This window comes from Chanodichthys erythropterus, chromosome 24 (assembly GCF_024489055.1).
Source record: "Chanodichthys erythropterus isolate Z2021 chromosome 24, ASM2448905v1, whole genome shotgun sequence".
Classification (NCBI taxonomy): Eukaryota; Metazoa; Chordata; class Actinopteri; order Cypriniformes; family Xenocyprididae; genus Chanodichthys; species Chanodichthys erythropterus.
In genome coordinates, this window is record NC_090244.1 from 6,373,200 (window position 1) to 6,394,757 (window position 21,558).

The window sequence follows — 21,558 nt, forward strand, 5'->3', positions numbered from 1 at the left end:
TAGTATTCAGAAGCCTCTGGGGCACAACAGTGCAATGCTGACACGCATTTAAAGTTAACGTTCACGTCTTTAGTTGTAAAGATGTATGTCAACAGGCAGTGGCGTATGTATCCCTTCGTCACAATATTGGAAATCTTCCGTTTTAAGACAAGACGGGGAGCCAGTGGATATCACACAAGAAGCAACGTCCAAACTTTGCGCAAGAGTTATGCTGATGAAAAAGCCTCAAACTCGGTCAGTATTCACCACAAAAGTGAAAGTAAAAAGTGACGGAGCTGTCTGAGGCTGCTTTAACAAAGCATATTCTCAGAGACGAATTTCAACATAAAATGCTGATAACGGTAGCCTATGTAACTGTCTAAATTTATTCCATTATTTCACTTGTGGCCGTACATAATAGGCTAGTGAAACAAATGAGAATAATAGTATTTCGTGTTAAACAGGTGGTTTGTTTTTTAAAGTCAGTGCTTGAAGTAAAGCTGCGCTTAATTTTCATTGACATTCTTAATAACTTTAATTATAGGCCTATAATTCATTATATCAGACCTAAAAAAAGTTTAAATCATTTTCAAAGATAGCTAATAGCCTAATCTTATAAGTTATATTATCCTCAGAGCACGTCAGTTATGCGGCGATGCGCTATGAAATTGTGGGGCAAATTTATTATAATATTAATTTAATAATAAAAGAAAGAAGCCTAACCTAATAGTAATAATAATAGACTAGAAGTATGTAACAGGCCTACATTAATTGGAAATACCAAATCCTCTTAATATTGCCAAGATTTGCTGCATTTGACAATATCTCTGACTCTGTTGACGAAACCCGGGTTACCGCAAGTGTGATTGACATGACGTCAAAGTTTTAATCGGAATGTATATAAAACAAATATAAACGGATATTTGAATCAGATTACAATGTTTATAGTACATGTAAACAGATCTGCAATCAGATTCAATTAATTCAGATGAAAATTGGTGCATGTAAACGTAGCCAATGATACTCTGAAACTCTACTGTTGGGTGCTCACAGTGGGACGGTTCCTGGAGCTTCCCCTATCAGCTGCCAGGCTGAACCATCGTATTGTGCGTTTTGTAATGTCTTCATCAGTGGCGGTACGTGATACATGGCTCTTTCTCACAGCACCTGTAATACACAAGCAGATTTTCATTTAAAAAATAATTCACATTGAAGCTACCAGTTTTTTTTTACACATAACCACTGCTTTAAAAACAAAAGTGTACTATCTGACATTTATAGGTACACTATGTAACTTTTGGTGCTCTAGCGGTTAATAAACAGAACTACATGCATCTTGCGGAAGAACATTATAGCCAGAGCTACTTCTCTCTGTTTATGTCTATGACGAGTCACACAGATACTGTGCTACTCCACAGCGCTGCCGACCAGAACCAGTCTAAAATAGTCCCAATATGAACTTGTTTGTTACATACATTTTGAACAACAACAAAAAAGTTATGTGTTGGCAAAAAAAATAAATGTACTTAAATTTTTTAGCCAGGCAAAACTTATTACATTTACTTACACAGGAGGAACTTCTTGGACTCCATCTGGTTGAATGCGGGAAAGGATGTTCCTTGTGACACATTTTGTGTCATGGCCCCCAACAGTTGCACGGGATAAAATAGAAAATGTAACAAAAATCTTGTCAATTTCTTATAGTTGAAGGGTTAGTTCACCCAAAAATGAAAATAATGTCATTTATTACTTACCCTCATGTCGTTCTACACCCGTAATGCCTTCGTTCATCTTCAGAACACAAATTAAGATATTTTGATTGAATCTCATGGCTCGGTAAGGCCTACATAGGGAGCAATGACATTTCCTCTCTATGATATGAAATAATGATCTGAAACAACATTACATGAGGTGGAGAATTGTCAAATGTAAACAAAAATAGACTCAAACTAGTATACTAGAACTAAAGTTTACTGATACAAGTGGGTTTTTAAACTTTAACCCATCAATTATAGGTATGAATTTTTTCAAATGGCACAAATATTACATGTTAAAAGCTGTAGTTGTGCACCATTATCAGTATTTGACAAAAGAACTAGCTAAATCAAGTTTAAAACAGTTTTTAATCTTACTTACCTCAGACGTTTGGTAAAGATGAAATAGAAAGAAGAACACTCCAAAAACACACTGGTGGCACTTGAATGAGCTGTAAGCTGCAACAGAACACACACACACACACACACACACACACACACAGTATCTTAATATGAATTAATATAGTGTGAAAAAATGATCTGAAACAACATTGAATGAGGTGAAGAACTGTTAAATGTAAACAGAAATAGGCTCAAACTAGTATACTACAACTAAAGTTTACTGATACAAGTGGGTTTTTAAACTTTAACCCATCAATTATAGGTATAAATCTTTTAAAACGGCACATTTATTACATGTTAAAAGCTGTAGTTGTGGACCATTATCAGTATTTGACAAAAGAACTAGCTAAATCAAGTTTAAAACAGTTTTTAATCTTACTTTCCTCAGAAGAAAGATGAAATAGAAAGAAGAAATACTACTCGAAAAAACACTGGTGGCACTTGAATGAGCTGTAAGCTGCAACAGAACACACACACACACACACACACACACACACACACACACACACACACACGGCAATTTATTAATCATGAATTAATAGGATATGAAATAATTATCTGAAACAACTTTACATATATTCTTCACCTCATGTAAACAAAAAAATAGACTCAAACAACTAGAAGTTCAGTGAAAAGAACAGGTAACGTTAGGCCTAACATTAGCTTATCTCGCTTGCTATTTTACTGGAAAGGAGTGAAAATTTGCGTTTAGGATTGGACCGAAACCCGAACAGCTTATTAAAATCAGCCCACCTCCCAGAAAGATAAAGAAATTCTGTCCAAATAGCGTTTTACTAAAAAGGTTATTTGCAAAATTATTTTTTACTCAAATCTAAGTAACGCTAATGACACTAAGCGCTAACTTGGCCACAGTCATTTTTAAAAACATCAAACAAAGCAATGAACGGTAATGTTACTGGATACAGCTGAACAAATAAACCATATTTTAACTTTTCTTACCGTGTTTAGTCTTCACCGACCTGCCGGCTCCAGCTTTTCCACGGTGAGGAGAAGGATTCAGTGACGACGACAGTTGAAAAAAGGCGCGTCCGGTCAGTGAATCCGCCCAGCATCTGTAACGAGTCCGCGAGTTGACAGTGCGCTGTGCGGAGGCGGGGCATATTCTGTGCGCGTTGCCGAATTGAATCTGAGCGTACAGCGGAGCTGGCGACTTGAAGGCGGATCCGCCCTGGAGTCTGTTGCTATCTGGGTCGGCTTTCTTCTGTGCAACCTAACGCGTATTTCACAGAAATATGTTTGCACAGATTAAAAAAAAGTTTAAAAAACCTACAGTAAATTTAATTAAGTCTGTTTTTAAGCTGTCATTGTGTTTTTAAAATGTAAATGCCTCTACATCTGTTACCAAGCGCATGACATCCTTTGGGCTACTACCACCGATCAATAGGCTATAATGATGGACTATTGTCTATTATAGATCAGTGGCATCTGCACTCATTTTTTTCTTATTTTAATGTTTTGTTTACATTTTATACATTTAAATTCAATCATTTAGCAGACGCATTCCTTGCAGTAGACTATATCACTAGGTGGCAACACCTAATAACGGTATCGGGGGGCTTTTTATTTTTCCTTAGGCTACTTATAAATGGCCATGCAGATTTTATCTCTTAAATTAAACACTTTTATGAACACAGTAAACATTATTATATGTCACAGTTTACTTGCTATCCTCACTTTTTCTGTCTTTCCTTCGCTTTTGAATGAATTAAATGGCCCTGAACATTTTACTTTCAAATTCGATTTAACGGCAATTGGCGATTCTGCGTCAATTGCTTTAGTGGACAACAGCAAAACAAAAACTCTCGTATATTAAACATAGAACTTTTATTATCTTTGCAATTATTTTATTATCTTTTATTATCTTTGTAATTATTTTATTTTGTAAATATTCGTGGCTTAAACAGCGGGAAAATTTACTGTATGCAGTTCTGTGAATGTTTTGAAAAACTTAAACTAAACGAAAATTATTGTTGCCTTGTCAATATAATATATGTTTTTTTACACCTGACTTTCAACTGACGTGATCATCGTTTCATTAACGGACAAGATTATATTAAATTAGAATTAAACGAAATTTGATAAATGTCTGTAAATCATTAAAAAAATCCCAGGGGTTTAGTTTTAGCCTACATGAACAAATAGCAGAATAAACAACAGAACATGAGGATTCATCATCATCACGTACCTGCCGCGCTTCTGTGAACTTAAGTAATTAAAATATAACCAAAATGAAAGGGGAAAAAATGCGACAATATGAGTGTCGGTTAATTTTTGAGAAGTTCACAGAAAGGAAACCAAGACAGCAGAAAATTTCGTTTTTACAAGCAATGTTTTGTTTTTATTGTGAGTGTAGAGAAATAATAGGCCTATTTAACCCTTCACAGATTCGAATGGTGTTACATATATTTGACCATAAATGTCTGAGTATTTTAAGTTGTTTCCGCTTTTGTAAGAAAATTCAAGTGAACGTGTCGGCGCCTCACGAAGCACACACAACATCAGTTTTAGTAACTTGACATCACAGCCTGTTAACTGTCAAAATAACATACATTCAACCAAATATAAAATGTGTACAATAAAAGCGTTTAAATAAATATAGTTTAGCCTCCAAATCGTGAATATTGAAACATTTGGATTTGTGTCAAATTAGAGAAGTAATTACATGAAGCCAAAACGAATTCATTTAAAGCTGAACTGAAACAATACCGGCCTTATTAATAAGGCCGGTATTGTTTCAGTTCAGCTTTAAATGAATTCGTTTTGGCTTAACATTTATATATTATTTTTGTCATAACTAAAATAGCTATGTAGCTGTAATTTCGATCTTTAATGTTTGATCTTTACATATTCCCTCAATCTTTTAACGGGTTATTAACATTAGCCTATATTCAGCAGGCAATGTTAGGCTATATAAAATAAATAAAGAGAGATGAGATATTGTTCGTTTTTCAAAATTGCTTACACTACTTATTTATTGTGATTTATTCTATTTATTCAAAATATTGTATATTTTCGCTTGGTAGTATTTTTATCTTTCATATTGACGTGAAGGATCTAGGCTAGCAAGCGCTGCTCGATCTGCTGCCCATCCCTCTGAAAATGAACTGGGATCTCGCGGTTGTATAACCTACCAAGTAAAATACACCCCCTGACCAAGGGTATAATGTATATTAATAAAATAAAGTAATAACGAATAAGTAAATACAAACAAGCTGGACAATGTGTCAAAACAGCCAAGCCACCGGGATTTCACTTTTCCCAGCTGATCGCGATGGCCAGTCCGAGACTGCCTTAAGCACAGTTAATATATTAATAATTAAAAATGATAGCACTTTGGGTGAAAAAGGTCATCCTCTGTGTTCAGGGTCCGTGTACGTTTTGATAGTTTGTTTTCCAATTTGAAATGAAATACGCAGAAACGAGAAAACGGTCGTTTCCCGTTTTTTCGTTTGTTAAAAAAAAACGGGAAAACGAGATTTTGACTCGATTTTCGTTTTTTTCGGGTCACAGATAGAAAACGGAAACAGGACTTCAAAACTCGTTTTCCACATGTGGGCGGTCATTACACGCCCCTTTCAGCCGATTGGTCTATCAAATCTGAGCCAGTGACGTCATCTTCAGTTCGTTCAACAAAATAATAGTCCTCTGCTGCTATATCAGTAGATGTCATAAATCGGCTTTCTTCTGTGCAACCTAACGCGTATTTCACAGAAATATGTTTGCACAGATAAAAAAAGAGAGGTTTTAAAAAACCTACAGTAAACCTACAGTAAATTTAATTAAGTCTGTTTTTAAGCTGTCATTGTGTTTTTAAAATGTAAAATGTAAATGCCTCTACATCTGTTACCAAGCGCATGACATCCTTTGGGCTACTACCGATCAATAGGCTATTCTCTATTATAGATCAGTGGCTACTGCACTCATTTTTTTTTTTCTTATTTTTCTTATTTTAATGTTTTGAAACATTTTATACATTTAAGTTCAATCATTTAGCCGACGCATTCTTTGCAGTAGACTATGCAGTCATATTAGAAAATAGGCTATCCACTAGGTGGCAACACCTAATAACGGTATCACCATCGGGGGCTTTTTAGTTTTCCTTAGCTTATAAATGGCCATACAGATTTTATCTCTTAAATTAAACACTTTTATGAACACAGTGAACATTATTATATGTCACAGTTTACTTGCTATCCTCACTTTTTCTGTCTTTCCTTCGCTTTTGAATGAATTAGCTATAAATGGCCCTGAACATTTTACTTTTAATTTCGATTTAACGGCTATTGGCGATTCTGCGTCAATTGCTTGGACAACAGCAAAACAAAAACTCTCGTATATTAAACAGAACTTTTCTCATCTTTGTAATTATTTTATTTTGTAAATATTCGTGGCTTAAACAGCGGGAAAATTTACTGTATGCAGTTCTGTGGATGTTTTGAAAAACTTAAATTAAACGAAAATTATTGTTGCCTTGTCAATATAATTTCTGTTTTTTCCCCCTGACTTTCAACTGATGCGATCATCGTTTCATTAACCTACAAGATTATATTAAATTAGAATTAAACGAAATTTGATAAATGTCTGTGAATCATTAAAAAAATCCCAGGGGTTTAGTTTTAGCCTACATGAACAAATAGCAGAATAAACAACAGAACATGAGGATTCATCATCATCACGCACCTGCAGCGCTTCTGTGAACGGATTCAATTATATAAAAGGAATAAATAGCCTATGTCTATGCGCGAAATTTATTTCACTTAATTAACATATTACCAAAATGAAAGGGGAAAAAATGCGACAATATGAGTGTCGATTCATTTTTGAGAAGTTCACAGAAAGGAAACCAAGACGGCAGAAAATTTCTTTGTTTATTTTACAAGCAATGTTTTGTTTTTATTGTGAGTGTACAAAAATAATAGGCATATTTAACCCTTCACAGATTCGAATGATGTTACATATATTTGACCATAAATGTCTGAGTATTTTAAGTTGTTTCCGCTTTTATAAGAAAATTCAAGTGAACGCGTCGGCGCCTCACGCGCACAACATCAGTTTTAGTAACTTGACATCACAGCCTGTTAACTGTGAAAATAACATACATTCAACCAAATATATAAAAAGTTATACTGCTCATTTTAAGTAGTCTGTGTAGGCTACAATAAAAGCGTTTAAATAATAAATATAGTTTAGCCTCCAAATCGTGAATATTGAAACATTTGGATTTGTCAAATTAGAGAGGTAGCCTACACTGTAAAACTCAATAAGTTCAGAATACTCAAAACATTTGAGGAAACTTATTACCTCAAAACATTTAAGTTAACTAACTTATTTTTTTTAAGTTAGTAGAACTTAATTTTTTTGTGACAAGTGGGGCGGGGCCGAGAGCCATGGAAGTGGAGCAATGCTAGTGTGGTGCACAGGTGTCTCTCATTAACAATCACATCACTGCCATTCCTTCGCTCCCACAGTTCTCAGCCTCGCCCTACTCAAGTACATATAGTTAATTTACATAAACATCACATTCAAATCTTGGTGAAATGTTAGTTAGCAAAAAACACATGCTATTATAATTATCAAAGAGACTGTCAATATATACTTGCATGTATATAATCAAACAACAGTTTTGCAGCCCATCCTCAACCTAACCACACGGTCTACTCTTCACCAGAATGGTAACCCTACAAAACTAACATAACAGAACCCCCATGTCAATCCCAACATAACACAACATTAAACACTAACTTATGTCTCCCTATGTAAATCTTATGCAAAAACACACAAAATAACACTTTATTTCAACATTTAGACAGTCTGATGCAAAGCATGCTGGGAATTAGAAATCTGCTGCAACTAACAGTTTAGTTTACTTGAAATATGTCAGTGCTGTGAACTCAAAAGTAAAAGAAAGTTTTAAATACTCATAACTGTTAATTTAACTGAACTAATTTGTTTAATTTAAGTTTGTCCTACTCAAACGAATTAAGTATTTTGAGCATTAGGGTTTACAGTGATAACGCCGGTTTCTGTTTCAGTTCAGCTTTAAATGAATTCGTTTTGGCTTAACATTTATATATTATTTTTGTCATAATTAAAATAGCTATGTAGCTGTAATTTTGATCTTTAATGTTTGATCTTTACATATTCCCTCAATCTTTTAACCAAAGGGTTATTAACATTAGCCTATATTCAGCAGGCAATGTTAGGCTAAATAAAATAAATAAATAAAGAGAGATGAGCTATTGTTCGTTTTTCAAAATTGCTTACACTGCTTATTTATTGTGATTTATTCTATTTATTCAAAATAGAATAAAATAAAAACTGTAGGTTTTTTTTTTTTTTTTTTTTAAATCTGTGCTTTTCATCCGCTCCTCTGTGTGGGTAGTGCAGTTTCACTATGCATATTAAACTACAAACAGCATTACAACAGTCTGTGTGCTGATTAACATTTCTGAAATAAGTTAGCGTTAGGTTGCACAGAAGGAAGCCGATTTATGACATCTACTGATATAGCGGCAGAGGACTGTTATTTTGTTGAACGAACTGAAGATGACGTCACTGGCTCAGATTTGATTGACCAATCGGCTGAAAGGGGTGTGTAATGACCGCCCACATGTGGAAAAAGAGTTTTGAAGTCGTGTTTCCATTTTCTATCCGTGACCCGAAAAAACGAAAATCGAGTCTAAATCTCGTTTTTCCGTTTTTTTTAACAAACGAACAAACGGGAAACCACCGTTTTCTTATTTCTGCGTATTTCATTTCAAATTGGAAAACAAACTATCAAAACGTACACGGACCGTTCAGTCTTTTAAACTACTCCTCAACATGCATGCAGTGTAAATAAAGTAGTTACATCAATGAGATGATAGTAGTCCGCGGCCACACCCCCGTGCTAATGGTACAGCCCACGGCGCAAATTACATGACAGAAAATGGAAAAATACAAAATCGGTTAGAATTCATGTATTCAAATGATTGTTTCTAAAGTCATAATTTAGCAAAAATAAAATTGAAAAAAAGGGGGTAAAAATGGCAAATATCCATTGATGATGTAACCGAAAAAAAGGAAAAATGAACGTCTGGTTTCAATTTTTCATTTTTGCATTTGCATTGTATGGTCTGAAAATTGAATTGTGAAGCGTTACACGAAACCATCCTTTAAATGTAACTGAATGTCTGATCTGTAGCAAAAAAGTATTGTCGGTGAATATAACCTATTAAAAACAAATATACACTTTTGGTGAGGAGTACAATTAGTGATGGCGAGATGAAGCATTGAAGCTTTTCAGCCAAGTGGTTCACAAAAGGATTCATTTCTCGAGGGTCCGTGTACGTTTTGATAGTTTGTTTTCCAATTTGAAATGAAATACGCAGAAACGAGAAAACGGTCGTTTCCCGTTTTTTCGTTTGTTAAAAAAAACGAAAAACGAGATTTTGACTCGATTTTCGTTTTTTCGGGTCACCGATAGAAAACGGAAACACGACTTCAAAACTCGTTTTCCACATGTGGGCGGTCATTACACGCCCCTTACAGCCGATTGGTCAATCAAATCTGAGCCAGTGACGTCATCTTCAGTTCGTTCAACAAAATAACAGTCCTCTGCCGCTATATCAGTAGATGTCATAAATCGGCTTTCTTCTGTGCAACCTAACGCGTATTTCACAGAAATATTTATTTCATAAATGTTAATCAGCACACAGACTGTTGTAATGCTGTTTGTAGTGTAATATGCATAGTGAAACTGCGCTACCCACACAGAGGAGCGGATGAGAAGCACAGATTAAAAAAAAAAAAAAAAAAACAACCCTACAGTTTTTATTTTATTCTATTTTGAATAAATAGAATAAATCACAATAAATAAGTAGTGTAAGCAATTTTGAAAAACGAACAATAGCTCTCTCTTTATTTATTTATTTTATATAGCCTAACATTGCCTGCTGAATAATGTTAATAACCCTTTGGTTAAAAGATTGAGGGAATATGTAAAGATCAAACATTAAAGATCAAAATTACAGCTACATAGCTATTTTAGTTATGTCAAAAATAATATATAAATGTTAAGCCAAAACTAATTTAAAGCTGAACTGAAACAGAAACCGGCCTTATAACTACTTCTCTAATTTGACACAAATCCAAATGTTTCAATATTCACGATTTGGAGGCTAAACTATATTTATTATTTAAACACTTTTATTGTAGCCTACACAGACTACTCAAAATGAGCAGTATAACTTTTTATATATTTGGCTGAATGTATGTTATTTTGACAGTTACAGGCTGTGATGTCAAGTTACTAAAACTGATGTTGCGCGTGATGCGCCGACGCATTCACTTGAATTTTCTTATCCTAAAAGCGGAAACAACTTAAAATACTCAGACATTTATGGTCAAATATATGTAACACCATTCGAATCTGTGAAGGGTTAAATATGCCTATTATTTTTGTACACTCACAATAAAAACAAAACATTGCTCGTAAAATAAACAAAGACATTTTCTGCCGTCTCGGTTTCCTTTCTGTGAACTTCTCAAAAATTAACCGACATATTGTCGCATTTTTTCCCCTTTCATTTTGGTAATATTTTAATTACTTAAGTGAAATAAATTTCGCGCATAGACATATAGCTATTTATTTCTTTTATATAATTGAATCCTTTTTTCTCCGTTCACAGAAGCGCGGCAGCTGCGTGATGAGGATGAATCCTCATGTTCTGTGTTTATTCTGCTATTTGTTCATGTAGGCTAAAACTAAACCCCTGGATTTGTTTAATGATTCACAGACATTTATCAAATTTCGTTTAATTCTATGATGATCACGTCATTCTATGAAACGATGATCACGTCAGTTGAAAGTCGGGGAACAGAAAATTATATTGCCAAGGCAACAATAATTTTCGTTTAGTTTAAGTTTTTCCAAAACATTCACAGAACTGCATACAGCAAATTTTCCCGCTGTTTAAGCCACGAATATTTACAAAATAAAATAATTACAAAGATAATAAAAGTTCTATGTTTAATATACGAGAGTTTTTGTTTTGCTGTTGTCCACTGAAGCAATTGACGCAGAATCGCCAATTGCCGTTAAATCGAAATTGAAAGTAAAATGTTCAGGGCCATTTATAGCTAATTCATTCAAAAGCGAAGGAAAGACAGAAAAAGTGAGGATAGCAAGTAAACTGTGACATATAATAATGTTCACTGTGTTCATAAAAGTGTTTAATTTAAGAGATAAAATCTGCATGGCCATTTATAAGTAAGGAAAACTAAAAAGCCCCCCGATGGTGATACCGTTATTAGGTGTTGCCACCTAGTGGATATGACTACATAGTCTACTGCAAGGAATGCGTCTGCTAAATGATTGAATTTAAATGTATAAAATGTAAACAAAACATTAAAATAAGAAAAAAAAAAAAAAAAAAAAAAAAATGAGTGCAGTAGCCACTGATCTATAATAGAGAATAGTCTGTCATTATGTATAGCCTATTAATCGGTGGTAGTAGCCCAAAGGATGTCATGCGCTTAACAGATGTAGAGGCATTTACATTTTAAAAACACAATGACAGCTTAAAAACAGACTTAATTAAATTTACTGTAGGTTTTTTAAACTTTTTTTATCTGTGCAAACATATTTCTGTGAAATACGCGTTAGATTGCACAGAAGAAAGCCGATTTATGACATCTACTGATATAGCAGCAGAGGACTATTATTTTGTTGAACGAACTGAAGATGACGTCACTGGCTCAGATTTGATTGACCAATCGGCTGAAAGGGGCGTGTAATGACCGCCCACATGTGGAAAACGAGTTTTGAAGTCGTGTTTCCGTTTTCTATCCGTGACCCGAAAAAAACGAAAATCGAGTCAAAATCTCATTTTCCCGTTTTTTTTAACAAACGAAAAAACGGGAATCGACCGTTTTCTCGTTTCTGCGTATTTCATTTCAAATTGGAAAACAAACTATCAAAACGTACACGGACCCTCGAGGCTTCATTTGCTCACAATACCACCTGGTGGTCAAAGAGTGTAAAACAAGCAGATTCATTACAGATGACCTGATGCAATCTGTGATACACTTTATTTTGCGCCAGTTAAGGCTTAGAAATAACAGTGAAGAAAAAATCAATTTCCATATAGACTAATACATTTATTATTATATATATTTAATATATAATGATTGTATAACATAACTGTGTAATAAACATATTGGCTTCAAATGAATGGGGCTATCAAATGTGTGTCAATAAATTATTTGGTCATAATAGGCAGGAGGGGCGATATTATTATTCTAAAACCACACATTCTGAGGGGATCATATGGGTTTATGTATCTGTCAAAATGTCACGCCAAGATTCGAACCGCATCCTGAACCAATCAGGCAGAAGCGAGGCTTCGAACGTCATCAATGACATCATTGATCTAAAGCGATACAAACCTCGATATGCGCTTCACTGAAAGCTTCCGGGATTTCTCGACACACGCTCCGAAGCCTCGGCACAGACCGTAACATCACTACAATCAGCAAATGATTATGCTTCATGATGGTGATAACTATATCATTCAATTATTTTGTTTCTGGTTTCTTTGCAAAAAAATATGTGTTTTGGTAAACTCTGTTACAAAGATCACAAACACACGAAAAAGCCAAGAGTCAAACCGCCCAACTAAAGGAAACACTAACCACCCACATGGTGACCAAGCATTTTCAATAAAACATCAACATCTAAAGCTGTTAATTCTCAAAAAGACCTTCTGCTAAGATCTTGAGAGATTTAATGTCTTGTTTTATCTTCAGTTGATTTCAGGCTATGTGGTTTTAAAGGATTAGTTCACTTTCAAATTAAAATTTTCCTTATAATTTACTCACCCCCATGTCATCCAAGATGTTCATGTCTTTCTTTCTTCACAACAATGCTTCTAGTTAGATTTATTTATTGTTAGCTGAGTTCATGTGTTCGTATGATTTCTATAAAATGTCATTAACGGGCAATGAGCTGAGGATAAGATGATCAACGCTTCAAAAACATTGTAAATTATATAAATATATAATTATATAAATTATTGTATATAACATGTATAAAGCCAATTTTATACATTTTATACAAAAATTACATTTGTACCAAGGGGGCGTTTTGCCCCACAGGTGGGGTAAAATGCCCCCTTGGTACAAATGTAATTTTTGTTAAAAATCTAATAACATGAAAACTGTGGACATTTTTTCATTTATGTCATTGTCACTAAAACTATGAGTTCACATCTGTACACATTTAAATTTTGTTTTACAGAAAAAATTACACAGGCCTTTAGGGGGGCATTTTCCCCAAACCTACCCTATTTCATTTTATGAGCTTGCCAACTTCATGGAGGTAGTAGACCGAGCCATTTTACAAAAACCAGCATACTTTCTACATACAAGAACTTTGGTGCTGTCTGTTCCAAATAACCACACACTCAATCAAACTTTCACAATATTTATTGTGTTTAAAACAAATCTAAAGTCACATTTGTGTCTTAGTGAAGTGTTGCCATTGCTGTAATACACAATAAACTTGCATTTACACATTAAATAATAATTCCACATTTCATTGTTCTCTGTGGTTTGAATTGATTCTGAGCCAAAACATCTTGCTGTTGGGGAACACAGCTTGGTCTAATAGAGAGACCAATATGAACACAGACCCAGAGTTGATTTGAAATTAATTGTTCATTCACCACGATTTCAAAGAAAATTATAGTCTGCGAGTTACAACATTGACATCAAGACATAGCAAGCAAAATTAATTCAAGACATTATATTTTTGATTTTATAAAAGTATATGACCCCTTCATTGCCCTATATTTTGGAGTGTCTGATCATCAGTCTTGTATTATGGCATCAGTAATGGTGGCATCTTTCTCCAGGTCCACAGTGATTTTCTTGCCAACCAGTTTGAAGATGTTCTCTGGTCTCATGCCGTGCGGTTCGGCCACTTTTACTGTCAGCATGTCGAGAGTTAATGTCTGACCCTTCTGCAATGGTTTCCGGGCCACCACTGACTTCCCCAACTAAAAGAATATGCACATTGATATAATGACTTTTAATCATTTTTTGGTTTTAAAGTCTGCCAGAACAACCGTTATATCTGACCTTGCTGTGACAGGAAGCCTCACAGGGCAGCATCTGTTTGATTGGCGAGCCCATTGCCATCTCAACCTTCCTGATGGCTTTCACCAGCTCCGCCAGCTCCGCCGGCTCCAGTGATGCTGAATGGTCACTGCCTTTCCAGCTCTTATCCAGGGTCACATGACGCTCCAGGACCTTTGCCCCAAGTGCCACAGCAGCCACAGACACATGGATGCCCGTCTCATGTCCAGAGTAGCCTATGGGAATGTCCGGAAACTCCTTCTGGAACTCCTGCGTAGGAAAAGGGAAAGAAAGATTTCAAACTACTCTGCTACTACTAAAAAAATTAAACATTTTCTTCAGTAATTTATGAATATCATGAAAATGAGATTAAAGCTATTTATGTCTTACAGGGATCAGGCTGAGGTTGACGTGCTCTAGTGGCAGTGGATAAGCGCTGGTGCACTGCAGGAACGTGAAATTGGGATTGTGTTTCTTGACGGTTTGGTAAACACAGCGCATGGTCTCCATAGACTGCATTCCACTAGAAATCACCATGGGACGACCTATAAAAATAGTCAAAACTTCAGCTTCAAGATATGGCTGCTTCTGGGAGAACATAAAGTAATTGTTTCAGTCATTAACCAGAGGTGGAAAGTCCAGGGGTCAGAAAGTAAAAGTCCTGCCATATTTTTATTCCACCCACTGAAGCATTAATAAGATAAATAAGTGATTAATTGAGTGATGATTGAGCATTATTGAAGACACCTGATGATAACAAGCAGAATCACTAAAGGAGAAAATCACAATTTTTAAGACACCATCACAGAGGTCATGGTTTGCTTTAGTTGGGCTCTTGACCCTTCACTCTTTAATATTAGAATTTGTTTGGCTGCTGTAACTGAGTTATAACAGCCAGACAAGCAAAGAGAAAAGATGATCAGGTGGTGTTGGTTATGTTTTCACATAATCGTTATTGGATCTGAATCACTGAACTCATTTAGAGCCCAATCTCTGAGTTAGATTTACATTATTGAGTAGCCTACAGCAGAAGATCAGCTTTATCAATATAATCTGAAGGATATCTTAAAAGTTGTTCTGATAAAAAAAAAAGTCCTTCTTTTAGGCACTCACAGACATCAAGTATCAGTGTATGAATCTCAACAACGGTGACAAGCAACATATTCTGATCAACAGATCAACTCTGAACATTAGAAAACAAGCTTCTGAAAAGTCACAGAAAAACAGAAGAAATAAAATAAAATTGTGAGAATAAAGAAAATGACTAAGACAATTCAGCTCATAATTTATTCATGCAGCAATGCATGATGGGAGCCATGGATGAATTTTGATTGGTGGCACCCAGAATGCACTGCAACATGCTTTATTATCCTCACCACTGTTGAGATTCACGGGCTGATTCTTGATCTATGTGTTTCTAAATAAGCCTTTTTTTCTTTAGAACAAATTTTGATCAACCTTTGGATTATTTTGAAAAAACTCAAACTTCTGCTGTAGAGTCACAGTGCTGCTGTAATCAATAATGTAAATCTAACTGAGATTGGGCTCTAAGGGTGCTTTCACACCTGCCTCATTTAGTTCGGTTGAATCGTACCAGAGTTCGTTTGCCCCTTTGGTGCGGTTCGTTTGGGCAGGTGGGAAAGCAACAATCGCACTCGGGTGCGCACCAAAAGCGGACCAAACAAGCGTACCGAGACCTGCTTGAAGAGGTGGTCTCGGTACGCTTTCAAACAAACTATGGAGCGGTTCACTTGAGATGTGAAAGCAATCGACCCAGTTAACGGACCAACGAACCAAATTATATCATTTTCATAACGGAAAATATGATATAAAAATCATTAATGTCTGATTCTGTGGGTGAGCACATTATTTACAATATCTGAAAGCCAACGATCGCCTCTGGTGTGTAATTACACTTCTCTGTGCGAGAATGCTGTCCCGACGAAGTCTCAATTCCCGCTCTGCTTCATTATAAAATTCAAATGGTCTCTCTCGACAGACACACGGACAACAGGTCGCCTACTACAGTGGTTCTCAAACCTGTCCTGGGGACCCCTTACCGCTGCACATTTTGCATGTTTCCCTCATTTAACACACCTAATTCAACTCATCAACTAATTAGTAGAAACTGGAGTTGAATTGGGTGTGTCTGATGAGGGAGACATACAAAATGTGCAGCAGTAAGGGGTCCCCAGGACAGGTTTGAGAACCCCTGGCCTACTAGACAGCGCTGGGAAATCCAGAGATGGAGAGAGAGAGAAAGAGCGCGGGTTTGAATTTGCCACAGCAAATATGAATTAACTGCGGGAGAGACGGCTACATTTATAAAGTGTTTGTGTGTGTCTCGTCAGTTACAAATAAAGCCACAATAAACTCATGGAGCGAACTTGTCAATCATTATTTTGATGGATGACGCAGAGAAAATTCTGACCAATAAGAGGACAGTTTTACTCCCATGTGACTTACCTTAACGCATTTTGGTACGCTTTGAAATTTTGCCATGTGAAAGCGAACCAAACCAAGAAAAAAAAGCAACATTGTAAAAAATTTAGTCCCTGTTTCGGAACAAAACAAGCGATCCATAGGTGTGAAAACACCCTAAATGAGTTCAGTGATTCAGGTCGAATAATGATTATGTGGAAACATAACCAACACCACCTGATTATCTCTTAACTTTGCTCATCTGGTTGGTTTTAATGCAGTTACAACAGCTCAAACAAACTCTAATATTAAAAATTCAAGGGTCAAGAGCTCAACTAAAACAAACCCTGACCTTGATGATGGTAACTTAAAAACTGTGATTTTCTCCTTTAGTGAATGTCTTCAATAATGGTCAATCATCACTCAATTAATCACTTAATTATCTCATTAATGCTTCAGTGGGTGGAATAAAAATATGGCAGGACTTTTACTTTCTGACCCCTGGACTTTCCACCTCTGTCATTAACACATTAAGATATGTTCACACATGTCGATTTCTCTGCAGACTTAAATCCAGCCCAACGTGAAACTCCAGAAAATCCACACCAGGATTTCTAGGTTTCATTCGCTCTGCTCTCTGGCCAATCAGCACTGTCAATACGTAATTGCCCAGGGGCTTCAGAATAACTGACTTCAAATGCACAAGAGAAGCTACTCAGATTCAGTTCTCATTTGTGAGTCACTGTGGATAGTGTCTGAAATGTTAGATAAATAGAGGAACAATGAGACCTTGAGAGTGAAGATGACAGATCTCAGTCAAAGGAGAACAAGTTTACAGCAACAACTCTCTTAAATTTGTGTTACAACAGCTTCTGGTTATTTGAAATGGGTTTTACCTTTTTTGGCAGTTTTCTCCAGGTAAGGGATATTGTTGGTGTCAGCTGAGGCAACTTTGAAAAACGGCACATTGATTTCATGAAGAAATTCTACAGCCATCTGATTGAGGTAGGGAGAGGAAAAGTTATGAGATGCATTTCAAACTACGGGGTCTCTAAGGGATATTTGCATGTTAACATGCATATATTCTCTATAATAAACATTGGGACCCTCTTTCATTTGTTCACCTCGTCCATCCCTGATGCAGTAAAGAAGATGCCAACTTCACTGGCGTACTGTTGCAGCTCTCTGTACTGCTGGTGACTGAACTCCAGATGGTGCTTATGAGCCCCGTAGGTCGGGCCCCAGGCGTGAGGGGACGTGTAGGGACGCTCCAGAGCCTGCTTGGTGAATCTGTGTTCGATCTCGCTCTTTTGAAACTTGGCACAGTCGGCTCCACAGTCCTGAATGGAGGTAAATGTGGAAGTAGAAGTGGGTTTAGTTGACAATAAACAGCATTTTTTGAATGATAAATGAGTTTCACCATATAAGAAATCTAAAAGTTAATTTGATGTGATATAATGTGTGAGTTATAGCTCAGGAGCTGTTTTAAAGAAACTTCCTCTTTAATTATTGACTTAAGATTTGCAAAAGTTCTTGCTTTTTTTAAAGTGAATTTACCATGGTGGGATAGACAGAAACACGTTCTTGTGGTTAAAAACATGAGACAAATGTTAGTCAAACGGGGAAAAATTTCAAGGTCTTGAAATGAGTTTTTAAAAATTATGCAAATGTTTACGTTGAAAAACAATGGAAAGTAGCTCAGTGAAATGGAAAAACACATTCTGTGTGAACAGCCCTGTTTCTGTATCCTGTTTCCATGTCATTTCTTCTGTTAACTAGAAAATACAGGTAAAATCATTGATATTAATAGTTTCTCACTTAAATTAGTCTTTTAATTGTAATTTTTTATATGAAAATTGTGGTTTTGGCGTTCCCCTGGTCGTGCTAACATTGACATCTACACATCTCACTGCTCCCCCCTCCCCTGTTGTTTCAAAATATGAAAAGAACCGGCATCAACACGGTATCAGACTTCACATCTGATAAAGCAGTACTTTACCTTGGCCATTCGGATCATTTTTTTGGCAATTTCTATGTCTCCTTGATGGTTCTGTCCAATCTCAGCGATGATAAAACAGGGGTTGGAGCCCCCGATTTTTCTTCCTGGACAAAGTTCAAACTCAGCAGACATTTTATCAGACTTATCTTTTTTTTTGATTAAGAGGCTAGAGATGTGACCACAGGTGTGCTCTCATCAAGCAAAGGGGCTGGGAAGAAGGGCACACTGTAATTTAAAGAGTGACAAGTGCTCCACCCTATTGCCAAAATCCTCGCACACACCCACATAGGGCATGTATCAAATATATACAGTTAGTAATTGTAAAAAAGATTGTAGTTAGTAATGTGATCTAGATTACTTAATTTAGGTAATTTCATTACTTTTTAGATTACTTTTGACCTGACTCGTTTATCACATTGATTTAAACATAAATCATATAAAAAAATAAAAAAACAGTCAATATTTTACGTTGTGTGTGGTGACAGGGATATGCAAATCATTTTAGAGAATACAAATTAAATTACTGTGGATCAAATTTTCAAAGTCAACATCTCATGTCACCATTGTTGAGATTCATACGCTGATTCTTGATGTCTGTGTGTAAGTAAATTTTGCAGGTGTTTTAAAGCATTTAATGTACATTGTATTTTATAGATTTAATTTTTTTCATTTGACTTTTGTAACTTTTTTTTGTTATTCTGGAAAAGATCCAGCACAAAATTAATAACATTTTTTTCATATAAAGCTCAGTCATTAGATCAGTGAACAAAGCCACAACATGATGACAATTATATTCTTATCATCAAACAGCTGACAGGTGTTCTAGGTTTCATTCGCTCTGCTCTCTGGCCAGTCAGCACTGTCATTACGTATTTGCCCAGGAGCAGAGGTGTATAGTCTAGGGGTCAGAAAGTAGAAGTCCTGCCATAATTTTCATTCCACCCGCTGAAGCACTGAAGATAATACTATACACCTCTGCCCGGGGCTTCAGAATAACTGACTTCAAATGCACAAGAGAAGCTACTCAGATTCAGTTCTCATTTGTGAGTCACTGTGGATAGTGTCTGAAATGTTAGATAAATAGAGGAACAATGAGACCTTCGGAGTGAAGACGACAGATCTCAGTCAAAGGAGAACAAGTTTACAGCAACAACTCTCTTAAATTTGTTGTAACAGTTTCTGGTTATTTGAAATGGGTTTTACCTTTTTTGGTGGTTTTCTCCAGGTAAGGGATATTGTTGGTGTCGGCCAGAGGTGTATAGTCCAGGGGTCAGAAAGTAGAAGTCCTGCCATATTTTTCATTCTACAAAAAACAGAAAAAAATAAAATAGTGAGAATAAAGGAAATTACTAAGACAATTCAGCTCATAATTTATTCATGCAGCAATGCATGATGGGAGCCATGGATGAATTTTGATTGGTGGCACCCAGAATGCACTGCAACATGCTTTATTATGGTCACCACTGTTGAGATGACAAGTCTTTTGGATTTGGTTCACATTTTGGTTAAATACTTATGGGTTTTTTACTGCAACTCGCCTCCAGTGGATTCCATTACAGGTGATTTCAAGTATGAAATTTAATCGTGAGCTTGGTGAACAGCTTAGAAATAGGAAAAGAAATAGCAGCTGTACTTGCATGACTGAAAAAACTGCCGGAGAAGTGTTTCAAAGATGGGTGGGTGTGTGTGTGTGGAGGGGGAGGCACTGTCCTTTTAGGGGTTATAGGGCAAGGCGTTGTCAATTGCTATTTCTTTGAGATCTTCTTCTCTAGGCGAGTTTTATTGCTTTATTGCAGGATGCTTGATCTCAGTTTTCGTTTAGCAGGAAAATCAAGCCTTACAGAGTAAAGCAGGAGTCAAATTATTATAAAAATGAGTTTATTGAATAAGATTAGTTGCGTGTTTTAATGCTCAGACTTCGTCTTGCTATTTTTAATAACCTTTTGGCTTTTAGTAGGTCACCTACATAGTGGTGTAATAATTGAATTATTAAATGTACGAATAAATCATGCGGAAATTAATGAAGTCATAAAACCTGCATGTGTGTGAGTGTGTGTGTGTGTGTGTGTGTGTGTGTGTGGTGTTTAAAATTTTTAATTTGAATGTTTGAAATTTCATGTCAACTGCTTACATTCTCATATATAAACATTTATTTAGGTACACAACAATTGGGACAGAACTAAAAAGTGAATAGTAAGAGCAAATTCAGAGTATTTTTTCTCAAGAGTAATTAACCCATTTTAGCCCACTGGCAACTATAGTTGCCACAGTGTATGGTTGTCATTTTCCTTTTGTAAGTTTTTTTCTAGATGTTTTATTTCTCAATGACACGCAAGCAAACATCCAAATAAAGGATTTCAAGAACAAAAAAAAAGGTATTCACTTCCTTCCTGTGACATGAGGCTGTCAACTTCCTACCCTTACTTCCGGGAAGCATGGCGAAGGCAAACCCTCCCAAAGAAAAGTAATTTTCATGTTAATATTAGGAATTTTTTGTTGACATATATATATAATCTATGTAATCATGAGGGTCATCCAAACAAAACAAATCTTACAAGAGATCTATAGTTTTTTGTATACTTAGTCAAAAGTCCAAGCGGCAACTATAGTTGCCGGTGGGCAAATGACTTGTGAGTGCATATCATGGGGAAATGGGGTATACTGTGTTTAATGGGTTAATAAATCAAGGTTATTGGTCTTGTTTAGTGCTTGTGGTTGTTTGCTTTCATAATATTTTATATTGTTATATATTATATATTGTTATTTATTAATGAATTTATTTTTTTATTAATTAATTTATTTATTTTTTGTTTGTTTGTTATATGTGACCCTGGACTACAAAACCAGTCATAAAGGTCATTTTTT

General features: G+C 35.7%; 1 protein-coding gene across 1 annotated transcript; it reads right to left on the bottom strand.

Moving 5' to 3' along the window:
- Positions 1–13,957: 13,957 nt before the first annotated feature.
- On the bottom strand, positions 13,958–18,852 carry LOC137015105 (sialic acid synthase-like). Its single transcript, XM_067379808.1, has 6 exons — positions 18,694–18,852; positions 17,819–18,034; positions 17,591–17,690; positions 14,664–14,818; positions 14,277–14,543; positions 13,958–14,194 (listed from the first exon to the last, which is right to left on the bottom strand). Exons 1-6 carry the CDS (start codon positions 18,823–18,825, stop codon positions 14,006–14,008), a joined length of 1,059 nt encoding a protein of 352 aa, XP_067235909.1. The 5' UTR covers positions 18,826–18,852; the 3' UTR covers positions 13,958–14,005.
- Positions 18,853–21,558: the final 2,706 nt, after the last annotated feature.